Source organism: Telopea speciosissima, chromosome 5, assembly GCF_018873765.1.
Source record: "Telopea speciosissima isolate NSW1024214 ecotype Mountain lineage chromosome 5, Tspe_v1, whole genome shotgun sequence".
Classification (NCBI taxonomy): Eukaryota; Viridiplantae; Streptophyta; class Magnoliopsida; order Proteales; family Proteaceae; genus Telopea; species Telopea speciosissima.
The window spans coordinates 26698766-26723446 of record NC_057920.1 but is presented as its reverse complement, the minus strand read 5'-3'; the positions used below and the strand labels follow the sequence as shown (position 1 = coordinate 26723446).

General features: G+C 41.6%; 1 protein-coding gene across 1 annotated transcript in view; it reads left to right on the top strand.

Moving 5' to 3' along the window:
* Window positions 1–24490, top strand: part of LOC122662468 (protein STRUBBELIG-RECEPTOR FAMILY 5-like) — a 48907-nt gene extending 24417 nt beyond the window's left edge. Inside the window, exons 2-17 of the mRNA XM_043858099.1 lie at window positions 11124–11256; window positions 11487–11558; window positions 11660–11725; window positions 12700–12771; window positions 12859–12930; window positions 13201–13272; window positions 13342–13407; window positions 16445–16510; window positions 16610–16926; window positions 17698–17969; window positions 20812–21083; window positions 21918–22038; window positions 22925–23061; window positions 23164–23320; window positions 24102–24246; window positions 24413–24490. Coding sequence (XP_043714034.1) covers window positions 11124–11256; window positions 11487–11558; window positions 11660–11725; window positions 12700–12771; window positions 12859–12930; window positions 13201–13272; window positions 13342–13407; window positions 16445–16510; window positions 16610–16926; window positions 17698–17969; window positions 20812–21083; window positions 21918–22038; window positions 22925–23061; window positions 23164–23320; window positions 24102–24233 — 2027 coding nt within the window. The 3' untranslated portion in view covers window positions 24234–24246; window positions 24413–24490. The remainder of the gene's footprint in view (window positions 1–11123; window positions 11257–11486; window positions 11559–11659; window positions 11726–12699; window positions 12772–12858; window positions 12931–13200; window positions 13273–13341; window positions 13408–16444; window positions 16511–16609; window positions 16927–17697; window positions 17970–20811; window positions 21084–21917; window positions 22039–22924; window positions 23062–23163; window positions 23321–24101; window positions 24247–24412) is intronic.
* The last annotated feature ends 191 nt before the right edge of the window (window positions 24491–24681 follow it).

Sequence of the window (24681 nt, the reverse complement as noted above, 5' to 3'; positions counted from 1 at the left end):
AAGGGCTCTCTCAAGCAGATAATGGGGTTCCTTATCAGATATAAAGGCTTTTCGGGTCAGCTGATAAATAGGCAGAAGAGCTGTTTTGTGTTGTGTGACTGGGCGTCTACTGCAAAGGCTCGAGTTGTAGGGGAGATTATTGGGTTTGCTCGAAAGTCTTTTCCTCTCACCTACTTGGGAGCTCCGCTGCATTCGGGAAGGCTCAAAATCTGTTTGTTTGATGGGCTGGTTGAGAAGATTCGGAACAAAGTAGCAGGTTGGCAAGGAAAGTTGTTGTCTGCAAGTGGCAGAATTACTCTTTTAAAGCATGTGCTCTCGTCGATCCTCATTCACGTTCTTGCCACGCTGCCGCCGCCTAAGGCTGTATTGCGCAGAATTTATGGGATCTTTGCTGATTTTCTTTGGGGCAGTTCAGAATGGGGTAAGCAGAAGCACTGGGTTAGCTGGCAGAAGATTTGCAGGCCGCAAGAGGAAGGTGGGCTGGGGATCAGACTGCTGGAGGATGTAGGTCTATCCCTTAGGCTAAAGGGGCTGTGGAGGATTCTTACGGAAAGGTTGTTATGGAGTGAGTTTTTTAAGGCCAAGTTCTTTAAGAATCAGCATATGGAATTAGCAGGGTCGATGGGGGCTAGTTCGAAATCCTGGCGGGAAACACTAGCCTATAAGGATCTCCTGTTGAGCAACTCTAGATGGTTACTGGGCGGTGGCAACATCTCATTTTGGCTGGATAATTGGACGGGGTTTGGTCCGTTGGTAGACGCTGTGGACAATGGGCTCCTGGTGAACTTGGGGCTCCGTGTAAAGGATGCTGTGTGTGGGGATGGCTCTTGGAGGTAGGGCGTGTTGGATAGCATTGATTCTGCGGCTGCGAGAGATTGTATCGCTTCAGGCTCTTTTGTCCTGTTGGAAGGCGAGGATGTGTTGGCTTGGACCCCCGCTAGTAATGGTTTATTCACCACCAAGGCTGTTTGGAATAAAGTGCAGGGTGGGGCCCCAACGGTTGCATATGCGAAATGGATATGGAATCAAGCTCTCCCGGTGAAAATAGGTTATTTTTCTTGGCAGCTTTTGAATGGAAGAATTCCAACTGACGACACCGTAATGGCGATGGGCATACCCCTGGCGTCAAAGTGCTCCTGTTGTGGTAGACCACAGATGGAAACGACAGATCACTGCCTGGTGGATGGTGGAACAGCCATCAAAGTCTGGCGACACTTCTCCCGTATGTTTGACATTGCCATTCTCCCTGGCCAGGGTGCCAGACACAGGATTTTGCTTTGGCAGGGGTTGGCGGGCGGCCACTGCCTCAGCACGTATATCATAGGGCTTTTGCCATCTTTGATCGTTTGGGAACTTTTGGAAGGAAAGAAATAACAGAAGACATGGAGAACAGAAGAGGACAGCTAGCACTTTAATCGAGTGCATTAAGAGATGGGTTAGGGAGCTTTCCTACCCATCCATGTTTGGTTGTCATGCTTCAGCTAAGGACAGTTTATTGCTGCAGTGCTTTGGTTTATCGGCACCAATCTGCAGGGGGAAATGTCCATATCCTGTGTACTGGTGCCCCCCTTTTGCTTTAGTAAAGCTGAATGTGGATGGTGCTTGCCGAGGCAACCCTGGCCCGGGTGGCAGGGGAGGGATTATCAGGGACCGGAATGGGGATGTGCTGGCTGCCTTTTCTAGTTTTTATGGACCCTGTACGAACTCATTGGCAGAGCTGAGGGCACTGATGGATGGGCTGAAAATATGCAAAGAGATGGGTTTGTGGGATGTGGTAGTAAATTCTGACTCCGAGACAACGGTAAGGGTTGTTAACATGAGGAGGTGCTAGTTGTGGGAGGGTTGGTATTGCTTTAAGGAGATTCTGGAGCTGGTAGATTCCACACGGGCACATGTGTCTTTTACTTTCAGGGAGAGCAACAGGGCGACAGACTGGCTGGCCAATTTGTCTTGTGTTACTGAGGCATCTGCCAGGTTTTGGCCTGGGAGCATACCCATGGGACCCCTGCAAAGCATCCTTCGGGAGGACAACGCAGGACTGCCTGTTCTTAGAAGTTAGGCTTTTGTGCTATTTCTGCTTGTAAGGGTTGCTTAGGCTGTCTTGAGCATTGTTCGAGAACTCATTTCGTTTCGGTATTTCGGGCTGACCTTCGGTCGAAATATTGTATTTTTTCTGGTATGTTTCGGTAGGTCATTTCGGTGGGTTTTAGGCCAAGTTAAGACCTGAAACTTCATGGAAACCCTATTTCAGGCTATATAAACACATTTAAATGTTCAAATTGCAAAAATAGTCACCCAAAATGGTGTTTTGGATGTGCACCAATGATTGACAACGTACGGTCGAACCCTAATGTATAACTTAGTTAATTACACATTTACACATACACATTGTATATTAAACAAGTCAATTGACTTGGAACTAAGTTGGAAACATAATGACTCATAAGTTAAGTCATAAATCATAATATTAAGTACATAACACATCAAGTCAATAACAAGTTAACAAATAACAACTTAAGAGTTAAGATTTAAGAAGATGATATCAAAAATTCAAAATCACAATATCCCCAATTGTCCCCTACAAGTCAAGCAGTCATCATTCATCTCAAATGTTTACAAATTTGCTAATAATAATTACTCCGCCATCCAGGATCAACCCCACTCATGGTTCGCTGGAGCCGACGTGTATTGCTCTCCGACTGTAGGACAAATGCATGCCACGTCATAGTCTGGGAGAAGAAGTGAGTGTAGTCATGCATAGTGGCCATGTAAACTGCATCATCAACATGCTGAAGGTAACTGTTAGATTATATGGGCCAGAAAGAGAAGTTCTACGACCAGGACCCCAAACATCAGAATGCACCAATTGAAAACAAGAAGAACTCCTTTTATTTGAAAGTGGATAAGTTGAACGTGTTTGTTTGGCCAGAACACAAGCCTCACAAAAAAAGTCATCCTTAGTACGTAGGGTGACCAAACTAGGAAATAAATGAGCTAAAATTCCTAAAGGGGGGTGACCTAACCGAGAATGCCACTTGTAGAGTTCAGAAGAGACCAAAGAGCTCTGGTGTAGCGGAGAAGGTAATGGTGGTAGAGAGAAGCGACCGTCATCAAGCAGGTACAGCCCACCGTGCACTTTACCCAATCCAATCGTCTTCCCAGATTCCAGATCCTGAAACACACAATGAGAAGGAAAAAAAGTGACTTTGCAGTTAAGATCACGAGTGATACTACTAATGGAAAGAAGGTTAGTAGTAAAATTAGGAATATGCAAAACAGAAGACAAGGGAAGAGATGAAGTGCAGTTGATGATTCCTTTTCTAGATATGGAAGAAAGGGAACCATCAGCCACTCTGACCTTGTCTTTCCCAGAAGTGGGAGAATATCTATGAAATAGACTAGAGGAACCGGTCATGTGATCTGTAGCTCCAGAATCTATGATCTAAGGATGGGAAGCTACAGAAGCACAATGACCTTCAAAAGGGATACCTGACCGGGCAAAGTGTGAACCTGAAGGAGCAGAAGAATTGGCAGTAGCTGATGTAGTAGAGGCAGCAGCAGCGGAAGACCTCAGCATACGTAGGAGTGCCTATAGATCATCCTGGGATAGACTAGTGTCAGTAGCAGGGGCTGCAGTAACAGTCTCAGTCTGATGGGCCTTGGTCTTTGTCTTTATCTTTGTCTTGGCAGCCCTTTTAGCTTCAAAATCAGCCGGTTTCCCATGAAGTTTCCTGCACTGCTCTTTGGTGTGGTAGGGTTTGTGACAGTGCTCACAAACAACAGTCCCTGTAGTAAAATCACCAAGAGAAGCAGTGCCACTAGGTGCAGGAGGGACCAGGGCAGCAGCCTTGAGAGCTGATCTGTCAGTAATAGGAGGGTGCAACATGGCAGCCCTACGGTTTTCTTCAGAGGAGACCAGGGCATAGGACTGTTCAAGTGTGGGAAAAGGCTTGTGTCCCAACACTTGAACCCGAATTTGATCATACTCTACATTCAACCCAACCAAAAAATCATAAACCCTGATCTTGTCCACATGTTTCTTGTATGAGGTAATATCAGCAGCTGTACTTGGGTGAAAGTCAGAAAAGTGATCCAGTTGCTGCCAAAGGCTACGCAAAGTAGCATAATATTTGGGGACTGTCAAATCTCCCTGAGTAGTGTGAAGGACCTTCTTCCTGAGTTCATATACCTTGGCAATGAACTGCCCAAATCTCCGAGGCTGTGTCAAGGAGAAGAAAATTATGCTGCAGATCGGAAGTCATAGAGCTAAGAGGTAGGACATGAGAACTCCATTGTTGGCCAGCTACCTGTCATGAGCAGCCCCAATCTCAGTTGGCATAACACTGGTGCCAGTAACATGACCAATAAGGCTACGGCCAGCAATGGCAAAGGAAGCAGACCTAGACCAAAGCAAGTAATTAGTGCCATCCAACTTGATTGGATTAGGAGGAAAGGTATGATAATCTGTTTTACTGTGTCCATCACCAACAAAAGTAGTAGTCGAATCCACTGAGTCACCCATTAGAACAGTAGAGAAGCCCAAATCACAGAGAGGGGCTGTTGTGAAGAGAAACCTAAGAAATCCTTCAAGTTAAGGGCTGAAAATTGGATGAGAGCCCTCTGGTAATGGTAGAATAATGGTCTCCAAAAATCAGCAACAGCAGCCAAGGAAATCCCTGAGATCGATTTTTACAGGGTTTTGAAAAAAACCTGAAATTGCTGAAATCGATGTAGGGAAGAAGGAGAGCAAAAGCACTGCAGATGGAGCTGAAAATAGGATCGAATGGTCCTCTAGTAATGCTGAATCACCCTGCCAAATATCAGCCGCAATAGAAACATGCAACCCCTAGATCGATATTGATCAGGGTTTTGAAAAAAACCCTGAATTGCTGAAATCGATGAAGGATAGAGGATGCCCAAAAACTGAAGTGTTGCAGCCCCAATCAAGGTCAAGTGTGCCTTTATAAGTAGAGAGCCAGCCTTAAAAAAATCAGAACCAATAGAAGTCACCAGCCCCTAGATCGATAGGTGTCAGGGTTTTGGAAAAAACCCTGTTTTTGGTGAAAAATCTATCTTAGGGGGTCTTGAACAGATCTGAAGATAGGAACAGATGTAAAGAAGATGGCCTGCTGCAGGTCTTGGTCTTCAAATAGGAGGAGTGGTTCCTTGTAGCAGAGATGGAAGCAGCCCCCCAAAAATTAAAGATTCCAAATATCGCAGATAGGTAGTGGTGTCCCTATCGAGCAGGAAATTGCACCATGGAAAAGAGGTAATGGAGGGCAGCAACTAGATCTTGTAGATCACCTCATTAGTGCTGCCCTAGTGGGAGAATGAAGAGCAAGAGAAGAGAAGGAAGAAACCGAGAATAAAAAAAGGAAAGAAGGAACTGAAATCGAGAATGGAAGAGAGGGGGGGTCCCTAATTCAAGATTTGCTCTGATACCATGTAGAAACCGCTTCCTCTAAAAGGCCGACCTTGTAGGAAAGGGAGGAAACAATATGTATATCATACATGAGCTCTAACACGGTGGACTATCCAAGGGGGGACACGGGTGGATAAATAATTCAACACCTGCCCGCTCCCAGGGGGACTCGATACCGTGACCCCTGCCTGCTCTGATACCATGTTAAGAGATCAGAATTAGGCTGAATGCTTGGATGATTAATTATCATCCCAAGCACATCTATTGATATTCATAATGAGGTATGGAAAATAATTACATAAGCAATGTGGGACTAAACCACACATACAAGACATAATAAAAAAGGAGAAAAAGTTCAGAATACCCCCACGGTATTCTGGCCCATATAATCTAACAGTAACCTATCCTAGGATATAGGTCACCAAACTGTGAAGAAGTACTACCCACTGATCCACTATGATATGAGTCATATGACAGCTCTGGGAGCATGTACGGGTACAGGTTGTACGGCTGCGGCTGGTGGGTTGGGTAGGAAAAGAAGTCATCCACAAAAGACGATCCACTATATCCCTGTGGGTGGGAGTCATACTCAAAACTGGGAATGGATGGAGAATATATAGGCTGCTGCCCCCAGGGGTACTGCTCAGACTGCCCTTCGCCATATGGATGTGAATGAGATGAACTATGCTCTGATTGTGCTGGAGATGGACTGCTGTCTACATGAAAAGATGGGGCACTGAAATGCCCACTCGATCTACTGTCTCTATCGCCAATACTTAGTCCACCAACAGAGCCAGAAAGGGCATCAATGTCCATAAGCTCAGCTTGCCTACTAGTACCACTACCACGGCCATCAGGACGAGACTGGCCACGCTGCTTTCTTGAGTAGATCGAGGTAGACGATGTGGGCTGTGTGGCCGGTGTGGGGGCACGGATTGCCTCTTGCTTCTCTTCTACCACAAACGGGACTCGAGTTCCCTCATATGCTTGACCACCATCACCATCATCATCACGTCCACCATTACCTCCACCATCACCTTCATCATCACCTCCATCACCATCTCCACCATCACCATCTCTACCAGGACCACCACCACCGCCACCAGAGGACATAGACCAATCTTCATCCTCCTCATCAACATTGCCACCAGTAGGCTGGAACGGTATGGGTGACGCGTCCCGTGCATGTACCTCACCCTCTGCAGCCGTGAAGTCATCCACATCAGCTTCTATATGTTCAGTTATCATGGGGTCAGGCCTACCTCCAGGTTGATCTAACATTGGCTCACCTCTATCCCTCACCCAATCAACAATAGGATCTTCATCATCTGACTCTACCTGAAAAATGTCGGCGAGATCGATATTTTCCCTGATACCCTTTTGTCCCATGCGTATGTGTTGCATCTTCAACCTCAAATTATAATGCACATACACCAAGTTAGATAGACATTCAGAACCCATTCTATTTCTCCTCTTAGAGTGGATGAGAGAAAATGTACTCCAATTCTGTTCACAGCCAGATGCTGAACATGTCTGGGGGAGAACCTTGATTGCTATTTTTCTTAAATTGTCTGCCGAACCCCCATACAACACCTACCATTCAGCTGTATTACAATAAAAGAGACATGTCACCTTCATTTCAAAAGTTTCAATACATACATAATTTAAAGAATAAGATATTGAATTGAGTAATGACTAATGAGTACCGGCATTACCGCGTGTCCGGCCTTGCTCTGCAGCATCGGTTCCAAAACTTCCCAATGCATCCCTAAAAGTCTTCAACTATAATCATTTGGAAAATACTTAAAATTAGTAATGACTCATTACTATTTAGTATTGAATTGAGTAATTCCAAATGAATTATAACTTATAAGACTCACCTCATTGTTGCATATCGCCTGTAATTTACTATTCGGTTCCAACTTGGCAATTACTTCTTTTACTGCGTCAATAAGACTACTATTCAACCCAAGCTTATGACTGTATTGGTACTTGAGGTTCAAATTATATGCTGAAATTGACATTACATATTGACTAGTTAGTAATATATCCTTCAAATTAACTTTAAAAGTTGTAATTGCATAAAAAACAAAGAGTGTACACTCACCAGCCTTATGCAGTGGATGCATAAGTTGATTTTCCCAGCGCTCCTTGATATTTTGAGAAAGTGTTTGCTACCTCGTGGATTTGCATTGTAAACACCTTCATTCATCAAGTCTATGGCAGCATATAGATGTGGCATGGTTGGTCCCTTGAGAGCAGAATCAATTATATGCAAAACCTTGACCACTGGGTCCAGAAGTTGTACCACTTTATGCAACTTTGACCAAAAGTCATCTGATGAAATGGTAGCTTGTGCTTCCCTACCACCATGGGTATTGTACCCATTCCAGTTGAACCAGTCTTCAGAAGCAAACATTAATCTAAGTCCAAACTTCTTTGTCTCTATACTCTTGAGTGCAATGTAGTTGGTGGCGAATCTAGTTATGCCTGGCCTCACTAAGTCACCCCCACACTTATCCCTCAAGAGGTTTAATGCAAACCCATGGTTGTAGACAAAGTTGGTCATTTGCCTTGCCTTTTCCACAACATGTTGTACCAATTTTATCTTTCCCATGTCCTTTAACATGAGGTCTATACAATGGGCAGCACATGGAGTCCAAAACAACCGGTACTTACTGTTTTGCATCAACTTCTCACCGGCACTCTTGTAGTTGCTTCCGTTGTCCGTTTCAATTTAGACAACGTTCCCCACTCCTATGTCTTCTACCACTTCCTTCAGTAGATATACTTTGCATCCTTTTTCTCCTTGGATGCATCAACAGACTTCAGAAAGATTGTCCTCCCATCACAATACACCATAAAGTTGATGATGGACTTTCTTGTAGGACCAATCCAACCATCACACATTATGGTCACCCCATAGTTCTCCCATAGCCCCCTCATTTCATTGATGTAGTCTTCAAGCTCTCTCTTCTGCTGGGGCAAATACACATTCTTAATCTCATATGGGGTGGGTCCCTTATATCCTGGGCCAGCTTCAGCAATGGAATCTATCATAGTCTGATAAAGGAGCCTTGTGCTGTGTTTGTTGGGATGGTATTGTATAACATCCACTTAGCTATGGATTCCTTCACCATCCCCTTTAGATTTTTCCATGCTCCCTTGATTTTTGGTTGTTTGTTGCCTTTCTTTTTATAAACACCAGGTGCTTGGTGAAGTGCTGGGTCATCTCGTGGTGGTGGAGGCGGAGGCGGAGGTGGAGCTGCCCTCGTACTCTGTGATCTCCTAAAGGGATTAGGCAACCCACCTCTTCCACTACCACTAGCACCAGCTCCTCCACTACCACCAACTCTCTGTCTCTCCTGATCCTCATGATAACTGGCTCTGCTCATCATCTGCTCCAATCCCTAGCCTCTCGCTCAGTCTCTATATCATCAGGAACATAGACATCATCACTGTCATCATCATCATCATCACGATGGCCTCCCGCTGTACTCCTCACTGCTTCCTCAAGTTCTACTCTTGCCTTCTCCCTCTGAGCCTTCCTCTTACTTCCTCCCTTCATGTAATCAATGACAGCCCTAGATACTTCCACAGGGACCATATGACATGCGACCACTTCAGGAGAATTCCCAGCTAGATGTTGTTTGAGTCTAGTGGCACCACCTCCCAAAAACTGCATGTGAAAATAGTTGCATTGGGATTTTCTTTTATCCCCATCAATTGGAGTGCCATGCAACCATGCAATGTCACCCCTAGTGTGCCTGGGTGTGCTCTCCTCCCCCTGGGTCCGGGCCGGCTGCCTCTGCCCCTCTTGCCTCTGGCTCTGTCGTTTACCACGGTCCGCCATAATCGAACTAGTTTACTGTTGCATGAATAAAAGACAATTCATTAATCACTGAAGCACATTAATTCTTTTAGTTTAAATGTTTAAGAATTAAGATTTAAGAGCACTAACATAAGTATATAAGTATATAACTATTTAGTATTTTTCCCCTAACCCTCATATTTTTCTCATATTTAAAAACAATTTTTAAAAATATTTTTCAAATAAATATTGGCCTAGCACAACAAAACCGAAATTATATGCAAATGGGCAGCAATAAAACATGTAGAATTTACTTATAGCTATTTTGTATTTTTCCCCTAACCCTCATATTTTTCTCATATTTAAAAATAAATTTTTTAAATATTTTTCAAATAATTATTGGCCTAGCACAACAAAATCGAAAAGATACTTAAATGGGCAGCAATTAAGAAGTATGTACAATTTACTCTTATATTTTTCAGTAATTTTAAAACAAAAACCTCATTTTTTCTTTTTTTTTTTTAATTTTTTTTAATTTTTTAAATATTTTTTATAATTTCCGAAAATTAAAATAAATAATTATTGGCAGAAAAATATTTTTGACACCGTGAGGCCGTAGATCGGCCAATGGTGTCTAACATATATTTAATTCATCACCATACAACATACATAACCCCTATTATTTTTTGATTTTTGTTGTAAATAAATCCAACTTTTGAAGTAGAAAAATAAAAAAATAATATATTTACCAAAAAAAAATTTCGAGACCGTGAAGTTGTAGATCGGCTTCCGGTGTTTAACATATATTTATTTCATCACAAACAAACATATTGATCATGCATTTCCCTAAAAAAAACCAATTTTGAGAATATGGTTTTACCTGGAATAGTGGAAAGGCTTCACAGATGTGCTAAGAAGTTTGAATCTTGTGTTCTCTAAGTGGTTCCGGCGTAGATGCGGCAAGGATTCAAATGGGAAGTGGAAGAATGGAGAAGAAATGAGCAAAAACCAAAAAACCAGAGCTATTTCTCAGTCTCGGTCGAAATTCGGTTGAAATTTCGACCGAGACTGACGAAATGTGCTCTTTTATATAAAGGGGTTTCACGAAAATTTCGAAATCTCACGAGATTTTGGAAATATCTCGAAATATTAATATCTCAAAATTTCGAGAATTTCGCTCGAGTTTTTGTATTTTTTCAATTCGAAGTAGCATTTCGTTTCGAGCAGCTCGAAATATCCGAAATTGCCGAAATCTCAATCGAGATTTCGCGAGATTTTGAACAATGGTCTTGAGTGGAGTGAATACTTAGAGGTATGGGTTGGGGTAAGGTGGTACGTCCCCCCCCTGTATTTTTTTTTTCTTCTGATATCTAATAAAAGCTCAGGGGCCAGCCCGGGTCCCAAGTAATATTCGGGTTAAAAAAAAAAAAAGAAAAAAAAAAAGGCATAGGATATTCCCAGTGTTTGTGAAGAGATTGGAGATATACTTTGAAGCCTCATATGAAAGATCTCTTTTTTCTTTTGTTATTTTGGCCGCTCTATATTTGAAGTCAATGGAGTTCCATATTGTTTAAGGAATGAAGTAGTTTGATAGTTAATGATGTACAACAGCCTGGGGATTCAGATTTATAGGGTTGAACTAAGGAAAGGTGGTGGGGAATAAGGTTAGGATTGATTTGCATATTAGGAAATAGAACAGATAAGAGTCAGAATAAGAAATCAAGTACTGTTATGATATTGTGAGTGCCACTGTTATGAGATCCAATTCATAGCTGTTTTTCCAGGTGAGGTTGGTGTCTGTTATTGTATTTTGAAATCATGCCTTGTTCGTATCCATTTTTTTATGAGATCCTGATGTTTTTGCTTTTTATTCTGTAATTGTGTTTTCAGTCTCTGCTCTCAATGTGATGTATAGCAGCTTAAATTCTCCGCAAAAATTGACTTCTTGGAAATCAAGTGGAGGTGATCCTTGTGGCGAGTCTTGGAAAGGAATCAAGTGTTCAGACTCATCTGTGACAGAAATGTTTGACCTACAGTCCTTATTCATTTACTTTTAGAATTTGATTTCTAAGGAAATTGCAAAACGAAGATACTTATGTAATTTGATTCACTCAACAAAAACAGGAACATATAGAAATGATATTTATATGTTTCTCCTTTCAAGATTAAATAAAACTCACCAATTATTACAATGAGTACTGGTAAAGTCATTTCTGATGGTAAACAACTGACACTCTCTCTTGAACTGTGCAGAAAGCTATCTGGTCTTGGATTGACTGGATCTATGGGCTATCAGCTGTCAAGCTTGAAATCTGTAACCTACTTGTGAGGCCTAGCTTTTGTACATAAGCATTTGTGTCTTTATTTTTTAACTTCTCCTGAAAGGATTTCTACTGAAGGCAATGAGTTTATTTGTCATAGTACAGCGATTTGAGCAAGAACAACCTCAACGGGAACATACCATATCAGCTTCCGCCCAATGCTGTTCACATGTAAGTCTGTGCCAAACAAATGCATGCCATATACAGTATAAGAATGTATATGGTGCTCTGACAAATCATAAGGGTCATGTACGTTCACTATGGGGCATCAATGCTTAATTGGTTTATACACTGTTCTTTTGGGAAAAAATCTTATCCGATAGTTACCAAGCTAGTGTTTTGAAACCCTGCCCATAAACTGGACCATCTTGGGGTTGATGCCAGGTCACTGGTTCAATCATCCTGGCTGGTCAGGGTGAAATTTATGGAGTCAGAAAGTAATACGTGTTGAACTGGTGTCCTGTTAGCAGAGCAGACGTTCAACTAAGTTTTAAAGAGAGGTTAAGTGGTCATCTTCTTGTTTTTTGAAAAGTTTGTACAGAATATACACAGCATAAGCATGTGCTTGGTCTTGGGTTCATGATAATCAAAATTTCAAGGCCAGATGGTTCATTCTATTAATTAACAAGTTCTTGCAAAAAAGGGTCTTATGGTTGATCCACACATTTTGGGGATTGGGCTATATTTGACTGGTTCTGCTGGTCAGCCAGGATGGGTTTCAAAACACTGCTAATCATCTTTTTTTTTCCCCTTCTTTTTAGATACTACTAGTACGTTTAATAATTACAACCATAGATTATGCCAATTTTCCCTATATATTTTTTATTATCCATGCATGCTTCTATGCATTGGTTGTCCTAAAGATTTACCCAATAGTTAGTGGGTTCGTTGGTTATCCCCTGGTGGGGTTCCTCGTTGATATATTGCTTGGGTGGAATTTTGGATTCATGTCATCCATCATGTATGTTAAAACATATGAAAATATAGACCAGAGTTTTCATTGAAATGAACATCTTTATCTAAGCTTATTTTTCGAGCTGACTGATCTCTAATAAATTTATTCAAATTGAATTTCATAAACAGGAGAAATGTTATTTGAATGATTCTATGAACTTAACAGTAATAAAATGAGCTATGATGTGCAGAAACCTTGCTAAAAATGGCTTTACTGGTAGTGTGCCTTATTCTACTTCTCAAATGGCGGATCTTAAAGAACTGTGAGTGGTGTTCATTTCATTATGGTGTAAGCATTTTTCCTTTCAGTTGGTTCTTTTCATCAGTGACCTTTTAGAGTGCATATGCAGAAATCTTGGTCACAATCAGCTCAATGGCCAGTTAACTGATATGTTTGGCAAACTCTCTAAACTCACTCTTCTGTAAGTATTACTCATATTTTGGAGAAAAACAATTTCAGCGGTTTTTTTTTTTTTTTTTTTTTTTCTGTCTTTGAGGAAACATGGAGAAAATTAAAACTGTAAATATTATTAGAACCTTCTTTACTGAGATATTGATGAGAAAAAGACTTGTGACAATTTGGTTGCAACGTAATGCTGTTGTTTTGGCTTGTTATTTCTTTCATTAACTTGTGACTTCAAGAACTTCTCTGATATGGAAATTGTATTTCTTGATTTGGTTCTGTAATTCAGGGATCTCTCATTCAATAGCCTGACTGGAAAACTACCTCAGAGTTTGGGATCGCTCTCCAGTCTTACTACATTGTAAGGAGCAAAGTTCAACTGTGAGATCTGCTGATCTCCTTCTAGCTAATAATGTTTTTCTTTGTACAGGTATTTGCAGAATAATCAGTTCACTGGTCCAATAACTGTCCTTGCAAGACTTCCCCTTGATGACTTGTAAGTGTGTTGTACAATTGAAGCTCAAAATTAGTAATTGTTTCATGTTTGAGATCTGAAACATGAACTATAAGAAATGTAACTGTTCTTCTTGTTCTCGGGAGAAGAAAATGACCAAATTAAGGGGAACTATAAGAAATGTAACTGTTCTTCTTGTTCTCCTGTTTCTGGAACTAAAATAACATTGAATCATTGATATTAAGGTAATTTCCAACATATTAAAACCCTTTGTTAGAGGTTTTCTTCTTAAATAGTTTGCTAAATCAAAAAACATGGAACCGATCTGTTGACCCCTCTCTCCTCTATCCCGGACATCAAATTGGCTGCCAGTTCCTTCTTCTCCAACCTTTTCAATCCCCCCCCCTTCAACCGCTCCCCCCTACCCCCTGGCCTCATAGATAAGTTTATCCCCCCTCATCTTTCTGACTCGCTCCTTGCCATCCCCTCTGATGATGAAATCTCCAAAGCAATTCTCTCCCACAAATCCAATAAAGCTCCTGGCCCTGATGGCTTCAGCATAGGCTTCTACCTCAGCTGCTGGGATGAGATTAAAGGTGATCTCTTCAAAGCTATACGTAGCTTCTTCTTCAAGCCCAGCCAGCTTGCCCAGGTTAATCAGACTTTTATCTGCCTCATCCCTAAAAAAGATGGAGCATCTTCCCTTTCTGATTTTAGAGCTATCTCCCTCTGCAACCTCACCTACAAGTTTGTTGCAAAGATCCTTGCCAACAGGATTAAGGCTGTCATTCCCTCCCTTGTCAGCCCTAATCAGTCTGCCTTCATCTCGGGTAGAAGCATTGCTGACAACATCGTTCTTTGCTCTGAAATTGTTAGAGGCTTCAACCGAAAATCTCACAGCCCGGCAGCCCTCATGAAAATCGACCTTCATAAGGCGTTTGACTCCCTCCGTTGGGACTTCATTTATGATGTGCTTGCCTGGGTGGGCTTCCCCCCTGCCTTTGTTCGTTGGATCTATACTTGCATCTCCTCCCCCACCTTCTCTGTCCTTGTTAATGGTTCCCCTGCAGGCTTCTTCCACTCCAAAGTGGGCATTCGGCAACGGTGCCCCTTATCCCCCTTCCTTTTCTCTCTAGCTCTGGAAGTCCTCTCTAGAAGCCTCCAATCCAAAACCGATCTCCACCTCATCTCCCCTATACCCAAGTGTAAGCATATCAACCTTACTCATCTGGCCTTTGCAGATGATTTGATGATCTTCTCTAAGGCCAACCCTTCCTCCATCTCTGCCATCATAGACTCCCTCCTCCTCTTTGAATCCCTTTCAGGTCTCCGCATCAATCTCCTCAAATCCAAAATCTTCCTCACTGGCATCCCTAGCTCGGACAAAGATGCTCTTTTGCGTCTTACGGGGTTATCCATTGGCTCCCTCCCTGTTAACTACCTTGGCCTCCCCCTCATTCCTGCTAGGCTGTCCAGCCATCACTGTGCCCCCATGCTCGATAATATTTGCAAGAGTCTTCAACTTTGGAAAGGCAAACTCCTCTCCTATGTTGGCAGACTGGAATGTGTCAAGTCTGTCCTCCAAGCCTCTTACATCTACTGGACTGGCATTTTCGGAATCCCCAAAGCCACAATCAAGGCCATGGAGCGCCTCTTTTGCGCTTTTCTATGGAAAGGATCTGATTCCGCTAAATTCCTCCATCCTACTAGCTGGAAGTCCATTTGCCTTCCCCAATCTGAAGGAGGTCTCGGTATCCGTCGCATCTGTGACTCCAATACTGCGGGTATCCTTAAGCTGATTTGGAAAATCTCTTCCCGCCAGGAATTCATTTGGGTCAATTGGGTCTACTCCCATCTCCTAAAATCTGATTCCATCTGGACCGTCAAGGTCCCCTCTGACTGCTCCTGGATCTGACGCAAAATCCTCCTTCTCAAGCCTCTCGCCCTTCGTGGCACCTCTGCCTCCATTGCTGATGGCTCCACCATCTCTCTCTGGCTTGATCCTTGGCACCCGCTGGGAATCCTCTATAACCACCTTGGCCCCAGGGCGATCTATTCCTCAGGTCTCCCTAAAGCTTCTCCCCTTTCCAGCCTCATTGCCTCTGGGTGCTAGATTCCCCCTCCTTCGCTTAACCCCTCTACCTTACCCCTGTTCTGGCATTCCCTCCCCCCCCCCCTCCCCCCTCCCTCCCCCCACCCTTGTAGACAAAATCATTTGGCTACCTTCCCCCATTGGCTCCTTCTCCTCCAGTTCAGCCTGGAACTTTGTTCGTCAGCAAAGCCCCACCGCCCCTTGGCACAAATTAATCTGGTTTAAAGGCCAAATCCCTTGCCATAGCTTTATTGCCTGGAGGTCCCTTAGACTTTGCCTTCCCACCCAAGCCTTCCTTTTGCACCGAAACATCCCTGTTTCCCTTGCTTGCGCCCTTTGTTGGAATGGTCATGAAGACATTGCCCATCTATTTTTTGCCTGCCCCTTCTCCACCTCCATTTGGAAAAAAGCCCTTTCCTTCATTTGGCCCAGAAGTAGGAGAGCTATGGACTTTGATCGGGAATGGCACTGGTTGGACAAAGCTTTCTCAAGAAACTCTTTCTGTGACACTATAGGTAAGCTGGTCTTCTGCGCTGCTATCTATCATATTTGGATGGAGCGGAACCTTAGGAGATGGACTTCCAACTCCCGATCTTTTGATCTGATTTGGAAAGCCATCTCCTTTGTCGTTTCTTCTAAAATCAACTGCGGCCGCCTTGCTAGAATTTCGGACTCCCCAAGGAACAGGCATATTGTTGTCTCCTGGAGTCTTGATGTCTCTCTTTTGAGGTCCCCCTCCTCTGCGTAGGCTGGGTTGGTCTCTTGTCCCCTCCCCCCCCCCCCCCCTCTCTCTCCCTTTGTATATTCCCCCTCCCCTTTTTCTTTCTCCCCTGCCCCCTCCTGGGGTAAGGTAATATATTTATTCACCCAAAAAAAATACTGACATTAACATTGGTTCCCCCCCCCCCCCCCCCGGGTTGTTGTATAGTTTATACTACTGCCTTTGCTGAGAAACCTTAACCATAGAATTCTTCCCATTGCTCACAGGAATGTTGCAAATAACCAGTTTAGTGGCTGGATCCCTAAGGAATTGAAGGATATAGACAATATTGAGTGAGTTTTCCATAAAAAAAGTTGTATTTCTTTATTCAGTCAGATTGAGTGAGGTTGCAATTTTTCTCTGCTGTGACATTGCAATTGTCTTTTTGCAAGAACTGGAGGAAACTCTTGGTCTTCAGGGTCTGCTCCTCCACCTCCGCCAGGTACACCTGCAATTCCTAAACGTCACAAGCGTTCTTCCGAAGGTGAAAAAAAGTCGGGTTTGAGTGGATTAGCTATTGGAGGGATAGTAATTGGTGTATTGGTGGTAATTGTGATTCTGATCGCTTTATTTTCACGGCGGAAATCTTCTTCATCTTCACATTATCTTGATGATGAGAAGCTTAGCCAGCGGAGATCTTTTACCCCCTTAGTATCGCAGGAATTATCTTTCTCAAGGCACTATCCCCCTGATCCCAAGAGCTTCAGAGGTAATTTTGTTGCATATCTTAAAGTGCAAAACTTCTTTGCAATCAAGTGGATTGTTGCCAAAGATCCTTAATTTTAATGCAAGCATGATCTTTTAGTTTGAAGGATCATAAATGGGGAATATAGAGGACAGCTGGGGAATAAACATATGAAACTTTAGTAGACAATGACTTGTTTAAGTTGTCACTCTTATTGATTAGCAGGTTACTTATTAATTATTTTGGGAGTAGTTTTTTCAAGAACCAATACTAAAAGGATAAGTATTGCAGATGATGGCATCATCTTCTCTGCCTATCGGAGGGGATTTTGCATTTGCTTTTTTGACTCGATAAAATGGGCATGTCTAGGACATTTATATGAGATAGGCCATGATGTCCAATTTGGAGAGTTAGTTCCATCTCAAATTTGGATTTTTGGCGATGGCTTACCAAGAAGGGGCCCAATGGTCAGATGTCCAGATGCTATGAGTGCCATGTTTATTGAGGATGATGTAGTTGGGTCAGTCATATAATATTGTTTCAATTATTTTATGACTGACAAAGAACTTTTCTGGTATGGGCTGTTTCAATATGTTTGGTCCATCATAAATGTATCAGTCCTTTATAACCAAACTAATTTTAGAGATTTGTTTTTGGTGCTCCAACATGTATCTGATCTTTTTTCTTTTATAGATAATATCTGATCCTTTTTTCCCCCTCCTAAATCACTGCGGTGATTACTAAGTTCTGTGGACTCCATGTGTTTTGACTAATCTAGTGCTAGATTTGCTACAGAACTCAGGTCTGTGGATTCTTCATCTTCAATAGACATGAAGTCTTTGCAAACATCTCCTTCAGTTCATCTTAAGCCACCACCTTCTGATTGGATGGAATCATGTAATGAAACCGAATCCACAAGCAGACTTGGCAAAAGAAGCACATCTGTTCACACTAGAGCTTTTACCTTGGCAGATATACAGGCTGCAACCGGTAACTTTGCCACAGGCCGCCTTTTGGGTGAAGGAAACATAGGACGCGTTTATAGGGCGAAATATGCAGATGGGAAGGTACATGTTCTTTGGTATTTCCTAATGATTACTTAATTTATTAAGTTGAAGTTATTCATTATGAAATGATTTTTCCTATCAATATTCTATCGGTTCCATTTTGATTCACAAGCTGCTTATGTATTTAATTTACTTTTGTGTGATGGGCTGGGCTAATGGTTACTGTGGGTTGAGGATCACCACCAGATCTTCAAGAGTTCACTCTGATTCCTTCACTGCTTCCCCCTTTCCTTTCAATAGACCCAATGGGTCAAAAAATGTTCCAGTAGAAGTTATAACATGAGGGATGATTATGAACAAATGGATCTAATAATTGGCATAAAAAATCTATTGGGGAGTGCCATTGAAAGGTGTCTTCTTGCAGTCTCATTTGGATGAATATGATGATGTGAGGCAGAAGCTTAAGAACTAGATCCCCTTTTTCTTCAATGTCAGGGTTCCAAAGAAGCTAAGGCCAAGGAATAGTTAACTTAGATTTAGTTCTAGAGTTCATTTTTCTAGAGGATATGAATATAAGGTGCAGGAATTAAAGTTGTCCTTGGATTGTAGTATATTAATATAGAACTAGCAGATATATTGGAATCAACTAGATGCAGACTTGATTGAAGCAAGTTCATTCCATGATATGCGGGATTTTAGGCCCAAACCAGTGACAAATGTTGGTATATATGTGCTATTAATATGTTAGAGGAGTTGATGCAGATCAGCAGGATAGGTACTCTAAAAAGTACCAAAGAAGAAGAAACAAACTGACTCTGTAGCAACTCAGCTCAACTCAGCCTTGCAGTTTTGAGCTGAGTTAGTTTGGGCCAGTTTTGGTTCAGTTTCTGCTTCACCCAAACAACCAGAACCATGGGGCACCTTTTAGGTGTTTTATTTGTTTTGTTTACTTCTATTTAGTTACTTGTATTAGTTGTTTTAGAGTTCCATTTGAAGAGAACTCTATCTTATCCTTTTGTGTAAATAGTTAAGTAGAATTAGGACTCCTCTCACAGCATAAGTGGGAGACTGTTTCTTTTTCTTCTTTTGACTACTTTAAATTCCTGGTATGACTAGAATTGCTCCCTATTGGCTGGAGCTTATTCCTAGAACTCTTTATGTTTCAGTTTTGGTTTTTCTATATAAGAACATGCTGGCCTTAATGCCCCAACGACTTTTAATGAAGCTCTTTATGGCCTTTGCCTTGGTTTGTGAGAAACAAGCTAGCTACTGTGAGATTCAGCAGCAACCTTAGTGGGATTCTATGGTTCAGTTGGTGGGACTCCAACAAGTTCTCAGTGGGAAGCGAAGTTCATATTTTCTTCTTCTTTTTCATCCTTTCTTCCTCATTCTTCAGTATAGTTTCTGCTTCTGTTTTACAGCATTCAAAATTATTGAAACCCTTCAGTTCTTGGCATTATAACAGCTGAGAATCTAATTCTGAGCTTGGATTCAGAAACTGCAGGCCAAACTAAGCTTACCTTCAGTTTTAGTTTTCGGATCAGAAGTCAGTTAAGTGAACTCCCATAAATCTGAAACTCCTTAGTTCCTGAGCTTTCAAAATTGAGAATACTATTCTGATTTCAGAGTTAGTAACCACAGGTTATTCTAAGCAGCGGTTAAGTTGCGCTATTGCAACCATCAGGTTATGGGTTCGAAACATGGGAACAGCCTCTCTGCGAAGTGGGGGTAAGCCTGCATACATTTGTTCTTCCCAGACCCTGCAGTATCGGGAGCCACTTGCACTGGGACATTCTTTTTTTAAGCTATTCTAAGCAGCCCTATTCTGAGAGTGAGAGAGAGAGTTTTCAAATTAACAAAAACTACAGAATTCATTCACCTCTGATCAATTGGGGCTTACATGCTTTATAGAAAATCAGAAACAGAATTCTAATGGACCTTAATTTCTTCCTAAACATGTAATAAAGCTTCCTAAATGACTTAAACAACTTAAATATTCTTAACAGATCCCATGACTAGACTGGGGCCACAATACATCTAGCTAATATAATTTTTAAAATAGAATAGTTTCCTAATCGGAACCTGAGGCAAAGACTGGAATCCTGGACCCCACAAATTAAAGACAAATAAATAAAGATAAAATTGCATAAATACCCCCACAGAAATAAAGAACTATGAGAAAGCCCCCCAATTTAAATAATACTTTGCGAATTACCACTGAGGGTTTTTGGACTTGGTTGATGGGATCATGGGAAGGAAACTGGAATGCTTGGGCTTCCAAATCCCTACCATATCTACTATCCAGTCAATCCAAGGCTACTGCATCATGAACATCTCCTTGCACTTGTCACCAAATAAAATATCCAAATGAATTATAAACGATGTGGGATTGTTGATAACTGAATTTCCCTTGCACAAAGTAAGCTCTAGGCCTTACTATGTAGCACTCTGGAGTCTGGTCTGATGGGCATTGATATTCAAGGGCTGGGCCGTAGCCCAAAAGTGTGCCAGCATATCATCCAGACCCTATGTCTTTGAGATTGAAATGCATCTATTGTCTGATCTGATCCACCACTGAGATATACTACATGGAAGTCATTTAGGTTGTTGGCTTGCTTTAACTCAGATCCAGATTAAATTTCTTCATTTCCATTCTTTTTTGTCCAATTAAATACAGTTTTATTCTGAATGTTATATTTGCATTTCTTTGTAAGCCATTTTGTTAACTTTCAGTTGGTTTTTTCTATTGATTAATAGTTAATTATATTTTTCAATTTTGAAGATCTCTTGCATTTCTCTATTCAGATGGACTTTTCGTGTTCAAATAGTTTCAACTGGATTATTTCTCTTGCCTAATAAATGCTGTTTGTTGAGCTCCCTTTTTTCCCCCTTATAAAATCAGGTTCTGGCTGTGAAAAAGATAGACTCTGCACTTCTTCAAAGTTCTGGCCCCGAAGATTTCTCTGGAATAGTTTCAAACATCTCAAAATTACACCATCCAAATATTGCTGAACTTATTGGGTATTGTTCAGAGCAAGGTCACAATCTGCTAGTCTATGAGTACTTTAGGAATGGATCACTTCATGATTTCCTACACCTGTCAGACGACTATAGTAAGCCTCTTACATGGAACACCAGAATCAGGATTGCTCTAGGCACAGCCCGTGCAGTGGAGTAAGTAAATATTTTCTTCTATATTCACTATTGGCATATTTTCTGCCTAAACAAGAAAGACCAGTAGGCTGGTTTATCTTGATTGGGTTTTGGCATTGAAGATTTCATAGGTGGGACACACCAAATGCTTTTCTGAAATCTCACGCTTATTTGTTGCTTTTACTGCACACTTAAGGTCGATGATTTCATACCTTAACTTATTACCAATAAATTAATGATTTATAGTTTGTTGTGATCCCTTGGTCAAAAACAGAACTAGGATGATTGAGTGGCAGTCTGACTTTGCTGTGGTGCAGGAAAACTTATAGTTAATTTGATCTGACTTGGGCAAGTCCCTCTTATAAGAACTTGTAGTTATTTTTCTTCCCAACTCAGAAAATTTAGAAGAAATCTCCAATCCTAGAGATGGAGATTTCTCATTTCCCATCACTCTTGTACCTCTCTTCATTCACTTATTTTGTCTAGACCTCAGTTTTACCTACTTTGTTAGATTTAGATCCATGTGGCCGACCCCATTAAGTTGGGATAAGGCTGAGTTTGTTGCTGTAATCCTAAAACATCATTTATGCATGCTTGTAGTTTGCCCGTGTACATGGATGTTTATATTGTATCTCTGTGCATGCATGGATAGATGAGCATTCTCATCGCAACCTATTATGGGTAGTTCATCAGAGCAGGAATTCCCAACCCATGTGAATGTGCTAGAGGACCATCATATTTGGCATAGTCTCTTTTGGTTCCTTTTGTTTGGTCTGCAAATTATTCTTTCACCATCATCAGCAGGCTTATGTTTCTCAGTTATTCTTACTTCTTAAGCAACATTTCTGTTTTCAGGTATCTACATGAGATCTGTTCCCCATCCTGCATGCACAAAAACATTAAATCAGCCAACATTTTGCTTGATGCAGAACTCAATCCCCGCCTCACAGATTCTGGTTTGGCAAACTTTCATCAGGTTACTTGACTTGTCCTTAAATGCGCATAATAATTCCTCGCTTCATCACTTTGCCTGAGCAAGGATAACTGCGGGAACTACAGGAAGTCTTTCCTTCTACTTTTATCCTGTACCATGAACTCATACAAGGGGATCAACTTGTATGAGCGAGTAATGGTAACCTAATGAGATCCAATTAGTGAGGACTGGTGCTTTTTTGGCTCTAGGAGGTCGGACATATTGACTAAACTTTTTTGGCTCTAGGAGGCTGGACCTATTGACTACTGGTCCTATACACCCCTTGGATATGTACCACATGTTTTGACAGTGTTTATGAGGATTGATTTTGGTTTCCTGCACATGAATTTTTTTTTGTGCATAGGGTGAAAATTTTGGGGCTGGACTCATGCTATGGCATTATGGCAGTGATTTGGATGCTTCTTGTTTTTTGATATTCTGATACCTCAATTAAAAAGGGGCCTGGACCCACTTTTTTGATTTTCACAATTAGGATAATTGAGGTATTTCTATCTGTGTAAATGTTTGTGTATATAGACAAAAATATAAGGTGTCCAAATCAATGGCTCTATAGACATGTACACATATATGCCGTATGTGCATGTACATGTATACAGCATAACATAAGTCAACTCAAGCCTTATCCGAATTAAATGGGGATATGCATGTATATATGCCTATCAGCCTATGGGAAAATGCAAAGGACACGATTGCTATTTCTCACAAGCATGTGGGAGATGCTGATTAGTGGGACCTGTCTTGTATGGCAGACGGCCCACAACATCCCAGCCGTCCCGTGTGCTAATGGGCAACATGAGCTCGTGTTGTTAGCATTCCCCATACATATGATCTGAGCTTACAAGCGACTGATAAGATATATTTTCATCAGCGCACAAGCCAAAACCTGGGGGTTGGATACAACGCTCCGGAGTGCACAAAGCCGTCTGCATTTACACTGAAGAGTGATGTCTACAGCTTCGGAGTGGTCATGTTGGAACTTTTGACAGGTCGGGTGCCTTATGACAGGTATGATTCATCCACAAAACAGAGCTTCTTCCATCATTGTTCTCATCCTAAAGTTCTACCCACTATTTTACTTGATCAATTTTAACACTACTGTTTCTTCAGTTCAAAACCAAGAATGGAACAGTCCCTGGTCCGGTGGGCCACACCACAACTTCATGACATTGATGCATTGGGCAAGATGGTGGACCCAGCTCTGCATGGGCTGTACCCTCCCAAGTCACTATCTCGATTTGCTGATGTCATTGCTCTATGTGTCCAGGTATGGGTTATGTGGCTCCTGCTTTCATTTATTTCAATCCAGTACTCTTGTTTTCTATGTATAAACTTTATTTAATGAATGATCCTGTAGGAGAAATACCCTATGAAGGGTTTGTGCATGAAACTCTTATGAACCTGGCTGTGCCGGTATATGTAGATTTTGGAGTTTTTTTTTTTTTTTTTTTAGAATTTTCAAATCTCCCAAGTCCCATGTATAAGTGTACAGATGGGTTCATAGGATTCATTGGGTGATTCTTTTGCAGTGCCATTCTACTCTTGTAGATATCATTGCTTCTTGTGATCTACTGTTTTATTAATAACTGAATGAACATTCCCTCAATTCATGTGAATAGATAGATGAGGAGGATTTGAAATCCTTTCACCCTTGACCCCTGGGCCCCGACCCAGTGGGTATTGGGCTGGAGTTGGAAGTTACTTTCAAATGGGAGACAGAAAAGGCATTTCAAGGGTGTTTTGGCATTGCATGCACAAATTTATTTACTTAGAAACCCTTTATAAGCCTTCTCACACAATTACCAGCTTTGTAGCATCATCTCTATGTCAGTATTTAGTTGAGAAACTGCTCCGTGTGGATGGGGATCTGTCGCAAGGTAGAAAAGTGTGGGTCCAGCCTGAACACTGAACAGTATTTTGTTTTATTTTGTTTTGTTTTTTTTGTTGTTTTTTTTTGGGTGGATGGAGGAGGTTAGAAGTTTTTTTAACAATTATGTGAATCTGTTATATTAGTGTTCAATTTACTTATTTATTTATCTATTTTCTAGTCGGAGCCAGAATTCCGGCCACCTATGTCAGAGGTCGTTCAGGCACTCGTCAGGCTAGTTCAGCGTTCAAGTATGACTAAGAGAGGAGACGATGCTAGTGCTTCTCGACGGACGGAAGATGATTACTTTTGAGATAATAATTTTTGGAGAAAAGTTCTTTGTGGGTGAGTGTACCGCCCATGCAGAGAAACAGTGGGAGACGAATGACCACCCCGCCCCGCCCATGAAAGGTGGAAATCCCGCCACATGATGCTTCCGCACACACTCATTGGCCCTCACTCGCGCAGGGGCCACACTCCCCCATAATCTTTATTTGGATATTATACATGTAAAGCACTACTTAAAAAGGAAAAGAATCACACCTTTTTATCATTATCTTTTTCTTTTTTTTCTTTTTTTTTCTTTTTGCCCTTTTGATCCGCTGTCATTTGTTAGTATAGATGCTTCCAATGGCTTAAAACAAAACTTTTGATCCACTGTTGTTTTATAATGGACCTTTTAGAAGTTATTTCATTGATCATACCTCAGTCTTAAGAGTATTCAATCCAACTCAAGGGCTTACCGGACCTTTATCCCCTGA